At 29.8% G+C, this 8,694-nt stretch overlaps 2 protein-coding genes across 3 annotated transcripts; both read right to left on the minus strand.

Annotated features, from left to right (window-relative positions):
- Positions 1–244: 244 nt before the first annotated feature.
- Positions 245–2,957, minus strand: LOC114168815 (uncharacterized). The gene is made up of 4 exons (XM_028053774.2): positions 2,772–2,957; positions 1,927–2,218; positions 1,725–1,767; positions 245–619 (listed from the first exon to the last, which is right to left on the minus strand). Exons 2-4 carry the CDS (start codon positions 2,197–2,199, stop codon positions 468–470), a joined length of 468 nt encoding a protein of 155 aa, XP_027909575.1. The 5' UTR covers positions 2,200–2,218; positions 2,772–2,957; the 3' UTR covers positions 245–467.
- Positions 2,958–4,649: 1,692 nt separating this feature from the next.
- On the minus strand, positions 4,650–7,268 carry BBX18 (B-box zinc finger family protein). 2 transcript variants are annotated; one of them, XM_028053930.2, is made up of 5 exons: positions 7,021–7,268; positions 5,861–5,957; positions 5,650–5,765; positions 5,312–5,554; positions 4,650–4,967 (listed from the first exon to the last, which is right to left on the minus strand). In XM_028053930.2, the coding sequence occupies exons 1-5, from the start codon at positions 7,111–7,113 to the stop codon at positions 4,875–4,877; spliced, it is 642 nt and encodes a 213-aa protein (XP_027909731.1). In that variant the 5' UTR covers positions 7,114–7,268; the 3' UTR covers positions 4,650–4,874. The 2 variants fall into 2 exon arrangements, with proteins under 2 accessions (XP_027909731.1, XP_085525527.1); XM_085669401.1 differs by lacking the exon at positions 4,650–4,967 and adding an exon at positions 5,082–5,176 and having other exon boundaries at positions 7,021–7,266.
- Between the last annotated feature and the right edge of the window lie 1,426 nt (positions 7,269–8,694).

Raw genomic sequence — 8,694 nt, forward strand, 5'->3', positions numbered from 1 at the left:
TTCTTTAAATGTTCTGTAATTCAGCTTCATAAATTGTTTGTTCTGATAGTTCGCACATCCAAATCTGATAGCACTTACAATATTTACGCAGATAAATTTAGATGAGCATCAGTGAAGGATATTGATACCAAATTGTGTTTATAAAAAGTCCCCATTTACAATTAACACAGTTAATAACTAACATGTTGAAGATATAGATTCGGTGATCTATTTAGAATGGATATGAAATAACTCAGACAAAATATAGTGAGAACCAAATGCAGTCAGATTACTCCCTCAAAGCACGTTTCATATTCGCGAGATCATTTAATTATTATAAATATAAAAGAAACTTAATCAAGCACCTTGCAGAATGCGTAAGGAATATTGCAAGATTGGCTAGAAAATCTACAATGGTCGGAAACAACTAGGCCAATTGAAAAGACATGAGGTAATGTTGATGACCTGAACAAAGTCACTGGAAAGTATCAACTTGCTTCAGTTTCAAGTTTTAAGCCACTGTCTGTTGGACTAGTTAAGTTTGCTGAGCGTTCTGATGTTTTTACTACATCCGATAGGTACTTCCAACAGCGTTTGTGAACTCCACTAATTTTTTTTGGAGCATCTGCTAATGGCAAGCCTGCAATAAGTTGTACGATATCAAATCAAGTCAGAAAATAAGTACTAAAAAATGTTTCAGTATTTACGCACGCTTCATACACTTTATTTTAGGTACATTATGCTTCACAAAACATCCTGAGAATTTATCATATAAAGCTGCCAATAACAACTAACAGCAACTACATTGTCAAGTAAGAAAAAAAAAATGTTATTTATAACTGAGATCCGAATTAATTTGATATGGAAACATGAATGAAACAAACGAAGTTAACACCGAGACATGCAAATGTAATGGAGTGCCGCATGTGGCATCGTTAGTCAAACTTATGCACACAAGCTCAATCCTCTCACAAGTTCTTACAAGCTCACAATGAGCGTTAAACACTCTCCATGAGCTCTTCATCTCAGTAAAGCTAGAAATGTTCCTTTAGAAATGTCAAACAAACACTTCTACCAAATAGGGACTACTTAATTTTTTGGCTGTTCAAATAGGGACTGAAAGGGGAATAGCATAATAGAGAATCAATTTGTTATATGCAAGGCAGGACTGGGTAAGGTAAATTGAGCAATAAATAACTCCAACAGAACCTCCTAAGTGAATGCATAAACAGCATAAACCAACTCAAATAAAAACTACAAATTCCCATTGAGAATCCATAACCACCGCAGTATAATCAGAAACTCCGACAAGCAATATTGCTATGAAACAGAGAGACAAGCACGAAAAGGGAATGAAGCATCAGTTAAATAATTCATACTTTCTACATTATTGTATGTCGTAATTGACAGAAGGACACCTGTCTTAAATTTGCAACTCAAATAACTCTTTAGTTCTCAATTAGAACTCCCTACACTTTTCACTAACCTAAACTTTTATTGCTAATGGAAAACTATGTGCTTATTATCCAGTTTAAGTGTTTATAATAGACTGATAAGCGCCAATAATAGATTAACTATCCTAAATGGACATTAAGGCAATTCTTATGTAAGAATTCAGAAACTAGCCTACAATTTGACTGGAGAAAAGCAGTGCAGCAAGATTAACAGTGCCGAGACTCTGCTGCACAGAGAATTGATAAGCAGAATACCCAAAAGTCAAAAACACTTATACTTATGACACTAACCATTTTTATGAGCAATCCCCCATGCTTTTCCATGCCTTCCATCCTGTAAAAACATTTGAAAAATAAAATTAAGGACAAAGAGACTTGCGAGAACTGAGAAAAGCAGAGGAATAAATCACTGTAAAATACATTGAAATAGTTGAAATCCGAACCAAAACAATAGGAGGACAAGAAAAAAAGTTGAGGATAGAAAGAGAAGCACCTTGTACAGATTGAGTTTAGTGATCTCATAAGAAACTTCGTTCCAGTGAGTCTTGGCCATGTGATAGCCAATTCCCCAGTTAGGTAAGAACTGAGCCACCTCGAACAAGTTCTTCTTCTTTCTTCGCTTCGATTTCTTAGGGCTCTGACCAGAAGAAATAGAAGAGGAAGTAGATGATGAAGAAGTGCTCAAGGCTCTCATGAAGTTGAGCGGAGACCTTAGCAAAGGAGAGTTTCGAACAGATCCAACTCTGTTACCCAATGCACTTGCCATTGGTTTTCTGCTAAAATCCCTATGGAAAAGCAAATGCAAAAATGTCAAAAAGCATGCACCTTGTCTAATATTATGAAGCACAATGCCTTATAGAAATCCTAAAGCCCATATACACATTGCATGGTAAAAATAGTAGAGCAGCAATATCCAATCAGACCAGAATCATTGAAACAAGTAAGGGCTGTTTGTACGAAAATTTTCATAAGCACTTTTACAATGGAAATTTTTTTTAAAAAGTGAAATTAGATTTTCTGCAAGTTAAAACCAATGCATAAACTAATTTTAGTTCATTGAGAATTTCTTAGCAGATACTAAATGACATACAGAAAATCATTCCGCGTTGCAGATATAAATTTTCCAAATGTGAAAACAACAAGACAAACAACACTTAGTAAAATTCACAAACAGTTTGCAGCAAATGAAGGAAGGGGAACGAAAGTAATTACCGACCGAAGTGAATTTTCTCCTTTTTGACTTATGAAGTTAGGAGTGAGTAGTGAATGTCGTTAATCATTCAATGAGTTCAAAAATAAAGAAGAAAAAAGGGGAACGAATGAGTTTCAATGACATACGCTCAATGATTTGTTTGTTGATGTGCCGATAAACAAAAGGGAGAATCATACAGCGGACGGTTCTCTCGGAGGGGCCGTGAAGGATGGCGGTGGTCCGTGCAGCGGCGCAGGGAGGAGTATTCGGCGGCGAGGAGGCAGCACGTTGAGAAAGAAGAAGAAGACGCAGTGGTGAAACCTACAAAGAACATGAAGCCACTAAAGATGTTAAAATTTTATTACATATTAATTTCTAATAACTTTTAATCAGCTAAAGTTTAAGAAATGTTATGATACAATATTTAATTTTTTTTTTGTTCAATAAAATTTATTAAAAATACAAGATTAATATATATCATAACTTATTAACGAATTATTATCTTTGTCTAATTTTATATTTTTGGAAACACCTTTTTTAATAATTTTTATTAATACGAAAGCACAACAGTTATTTAGATGGGAGGTGTCAAAATAATTTTTTTTTTTTCGTTTCAAAGGCTTATAAAAACAAGTTGGGTGAGTTCAAAATCCGTGCTAGATGTGGATCAATTTTAATTGGGTTACAACAGAAGAGACGTGAAAGCCCAATTTTTTTATTTGTAAAAAATTATCCGTTTTAAATTTTAAAACTTTAATTTTTTAGTTTTAAAATAAATAGAATATTTAATGATTATTTTAATTAAAATATATGAAAAATTATTTTCATTTATTAAAATGGCAATAGAGTTAAAGCCTATTTTACAATTATAGAAAGAATACATGGCTTTGTATTGAAAATATAAGAAAAACATATATATTTTATAACTAGAAAAAAAAGTGTAAATATCATATAACAACCCATGAAAAGTAACTACAAATTCCCTTGGTAGATTTAATCATACATTTTATGACTACACATTTACTTTTATACTGAAATAATGCTTTCTTAAATATAAATTCTATATTATTTTTACAGGACAGTGTGTAAACCAGCCACAATATGACTTTTATGATACTTGTAACATATAATAATTAAACCACTAAAATTTAATGAAAATTTTTTATATTTTAAAACTTTAATTTTTTTATATAGTATATTTTTATTTTAAGTTTTAGTTAATATGATGTTTTCAAATAAAATAAGAGACAAGTTTCATTTATTAAAAACATAAAGAATATTTATATAGCATAGTTTGTCCTTTAGACTATTATTGAAACAGTCATCTTATGTTTTGAAAGTGTATTATTATTACTAGCGTAAATACAGGCGCGATGATGCCTGATTTTTTAAATACGCGTGATATTATATTAGTAAGTAATAATATTGTAATGTTATTAAGTTAACATATAAATTAAAATTATATTTATTAAAAATAAAGTGAAATATATCAAAACAAAAGAAAAAATAACCATTGATAAATAAAGAAGAATAGAAGAAATAGAGAATCCAATTTTATAAAAAGATTGTAAAAATAACGGTCAATTGTTAAAAATTTAATAAACTATTATATTTAAAGAGTAGAATTGATATTTTGAAATGTGGATACAAAAAAGAAAATTCCCTTTATATATTGTTATAGATTATTATTATTATTATTATTATTATTATTATTATTATTATTATTATTTCCTTCTATTTGCCTTTTATATTAGCCAACTCTTATTTATCATCTCACTTATTCTTTTTTTTTTCCTTAAAGTATTTTCACCATTGTAATGAAATATTACAGTTTTCATAAATGAAGAATAATGTTGCTTTAAACTCCTTTTTTAATTTTTCATATACGAAATGTGGTTGGTGCTCCAAACGTTAAACCAGATAGGCAACAATACAACCACCACACCATCATCATCATCATCATCATCATCATATAACTCTTCCCCAATCCCCTTCACCTTTTGTATTTTAATAAAAAGAAGCCCTAATAATAATAAGTCTTTACTTCAACCAATGCATTAGCAAACCATCCCTTTCAACATAGTACAGAAACTGAAGTTAGCAGCAGATTCAAATAATTTGAGGGTTTAATCATATATAATATCTAGACATGTAATAAATATCATGAAGTTACACGACCAACAGTTCCTCTGCTGTTAGACTGAATTTAACAAACCAAAATGCTGAGGTTGTAGTTAACATAAGCTGCTTTAAGAAAACTTGGTATATACCATTGACTTCAAGCGACCTCCATTATGCAGCTCATTCATATGAAAGTAACTATTTCCCCTCATTGATTTGTTCTGCAGCCAAACAATTCAAACTTTAAGCAGACAGAAACAAGGTCAACGGTGTAAAAGAAAATTGAGTAAACATTATATTTCTGTAGCTGCCTCAGCCCATCCTATGTGTTTTACCTTTATTACTTCTCAGCCCCTTGTTTGTAGGATTCAACTGGTGGCACACTTGCAAATTCATGATTACTGCCTCTTAAAATATCCATACCTTGTTCCTTAAGAATTAGATTATATGTTAATTCGACAACTAAATAAGTGTCTGTCACAACTGTTTTGTTTCTGAAATGCACATTACAAACAACCCTTGATCAAATAACTCAAGTTCTTGCAGAAAAGGAAAAAACAACTACCTGGTTGTTTGGTGCTGGTCCATTTAACCGCAATGGCCTGGTGTTCAGATCAATTAACTTTTTATCCATTTTTCTATGACCATCAATATTATTTTCCTGTCTTGGAACAGGTAAGATGCTGTGATTCTGCTGACTATCTCTTGTATTTAGCTTGAGAGATTGGTTTTCATCCCTCCTAAATTCATTTTGATCCAGTGGTTGCAGCCCTAGTTCTTCCATTTGGGCAGGTTTATCACCTGGAAACTGCCATAAAAAGGCCAAAAGCAAGATATATAAACTTCAAAATTATCTATTCAGAAGCTTGGAAGATTGATAATTCTTTACATCTTAAAACATACCTCAACTCTTTGCCTCAATAGAAGATATCTTTCATGAGTCCTTTTACCACCAACATGTACAATCATATCACATTGCAGACACAGCGAACTACCATCTACCTCACAGTAAAAGAAAGCTACACACAAATTTCCAGGACATGGGAGAAAGATTCAACCTCTGTATAGTTTAGAATGCACAATCTTGCAAAAAAGATATGAATACCCTCAGTACCAGGTGCATTTTCACATATGTCACAGCGTGGAACATCAGTGGGGTCAGCAAGGCCAACCCGAATGTGTCTACTAGCAAGTTTGTTACACATATGGATCTGTATTTCCAATGCAAACACATGCTGTCAGAAAAAAGAAAAAAAAAATTGCATGCAAATGTAGTGGTACTTTCATAAAATTGTATATGAATGTTGTTAACAGAAACACTTACAAAACGCATAAATAATTGGGTCATATTAATTATTGCATCATCCAAGAAAAAATAAGAAATTCACAGGCAGAATGCATCACTCAACATGCAAAGATTTTTCAAGAAAACATGCAGGGGAAAATACAATTCCATAAATGGTTAACTACTTGTTCTGATTCCAAGTGAGTCGGAATTCCAACAATGTTGTCTTAATGTTTACCTCTTTTGTTAAGCGAATCAATCTCTATATGAAGATTCTATGCAATATTATTTCAAAGGCATTGCAGATCCAATGATGCAAAAAACATATCCTAAAAAGATATAAACCCTCTTAGATAAACTTTTACACAAACACTCAAAAAATATATATTTAAATTCCTCACATAAGCTAAACTCAACTTTTAGCCTTGAGCTTTTGGAGATGTTCTAATGAAAATGTTAAATTAATTTTCCTTATTACTTTCTTTTCTTCAATGCACTGCGTAGTAACAAATTTGATTAATACTCTTGGAAGTAAGAAATTACATCAACAACCAATTGTGTCTAAAATGGAAGTAAATGTAAATTAAAAACAAGATGAAAAACTGAAAAAAGAATACGAATAGAAGAGCATCCTGCTCGCCTATGGACTTCAAAGATAGAACATAGGCAGATGAAACACTAAAACCAAAACATGTTCAAAATTAAGGCCAAAACTCATGGGAAATACATTACTTTGCAGACGAAAGCTAAAGCAACATCAACAAGACCCAACATCAAAATCAAATCAAAGTGAAACAACATTCATCTACTCCTTGAACACCAATTATTAAATTAATAATTACAGTAATTTAAATAGTGAAATAAGATTCAATCAAGCAAGCAGAGCAAAGTGTAACGAATTGTTTTCTATGTATTTATTAATTTATGGATGAAATTGGAAATTGCTAATAATAGAATTGAAAGAGAAAGGAAAGAAAGAAAGAAGGAACCTTTTGGTCACAGGCGGAGCAGAGAGCAGCCTCATCGGCGGCGCAGAAGAGAATGGCGGCGGCGCTCTCGCATACGTCGCAAAGGGTTCGCATTATCTATTCCGTTTCTATGCTCTTTGACCCTTCTTCTTCGATTCTTCTTCAATTCCTCAAAACTTTTACTTCATCTTAGTTTCTAAACCGTTTACTTAACAATTCTATTAATAAGCTGAAAATCACTTGGACAAGACAACCACACCAATGCGAAGCTGAAAAATACTTCAAACGAAACTGAGTATTAGAAAACAAAAATATATGAAAAATAATCAACTTTTCTTAAAATTATAAACAATTTGTCTACTATTAACAGGAGAAATTTTCAAATAATTTATGTGTAGATCAATTTTAGTTTTTTTATTTTCTATTATAACATTCTTATAAAAAAATCCTCGAAACAAGTCATGAATAAGTAGTGAAAATGTTTTTTTCTAAATTAAATTTTGTTCGCGTTAGTTGTCCACTAATCACATGTTAATAACATGAAATTCAAAAATATAGTCAAACGCGGAAATCTATTATTATACTTTATATTGTGCATATGTTATTTGTCCATCAATTATTTGGTGTGTTTTCAAATTTTTAGGTTAATTAGAAAAATAAAAAATAAAAGGACTTTAGTGTGTGTTTAATTTATTCTAATTTAAGTAAATATTTTTTTGTTTTTATCTTTATAAAAATAGTTGCATTTAGAAATATATTCTATGAGTATATTTTTACACTGTTAAAGAAATTCAAAATACTTTCAAATATAAAGTTTAAAAATTATAATAATAATAAATAAATAAGTTTATTCCACATCAATATATCTTTAACGATACCAACGTCATACAAATTTCAATTACTATTTATTGCTTTTAGCTAGTGACAATGTCAATAAGTTTTTTTAGTAAATGCATGATTTTATTTTTAATTAAAATTTGTTAGAGTTGTTTTTTATTATATTAATATGCGTTTATTCGTCTTTTATTCGTCTTTTTCATAGTTAAATTATTGTCAATAAGTCATGAATATATGTCTTACTAGTATTTGTACCTGATATTTTGTAATATATTATTGATTATTAATAAAATATTTAATTTATACTAAAGTAATATTCTTATAATAACAATAATTTATAATTTTATATATTAATAACTTTAATATATTTTAATTTAGATTTACACAATAAAAATTATATATTTATCGTCTTTCAATAATTATTATATATTTTTTAATATGTATATATCACGTATCAAATTCTAATATTTTTAAAATAAACGTAGATACACATGTTGTACCATAGATAGACTTTAATGGATATGTTAATTATATCTCTATAAATTAGTGTTATTATTATTTTTTAATCGATTGAAATTTTCTTTTATCAATATTTACTGGATTTTTTTTTTAACAATGTTGGGCAAATAAACACTTCATTTATTAAAAAAGTTAAAAAATATTAATAAATACTCAAAAATAATCTTAAGTGTGGCAAAATAATTATAACTAACACCGGTTTAAAATATTATATGCCAATCACTTTAATAAAAAAAATAACCACATCAATTGACAAATGTCAGTTACTAAATTTTAAAATTACTAATTAGTTTGATATTAGATTTATTTAATATAGTACTAACTAAAATATCTTATTTA

Source organism: Vigna unguiculata, chromosome 11 (assembly GCF_037176805.1).
Source record: "Vigna unguiculata cultivar grain cowpea cultivar isolate G323 ecotype 2 chromosome 11, ASM3717680v1, whole genome shotgun sequence".
NCBI classification, from domain to species: domain Eukaryota; kingdom Viridiplantae; phylum Streptophyta; class Magnoliopsida; order Fabales; family Fabaceae; genus Vigna; species Vigna unguiculata.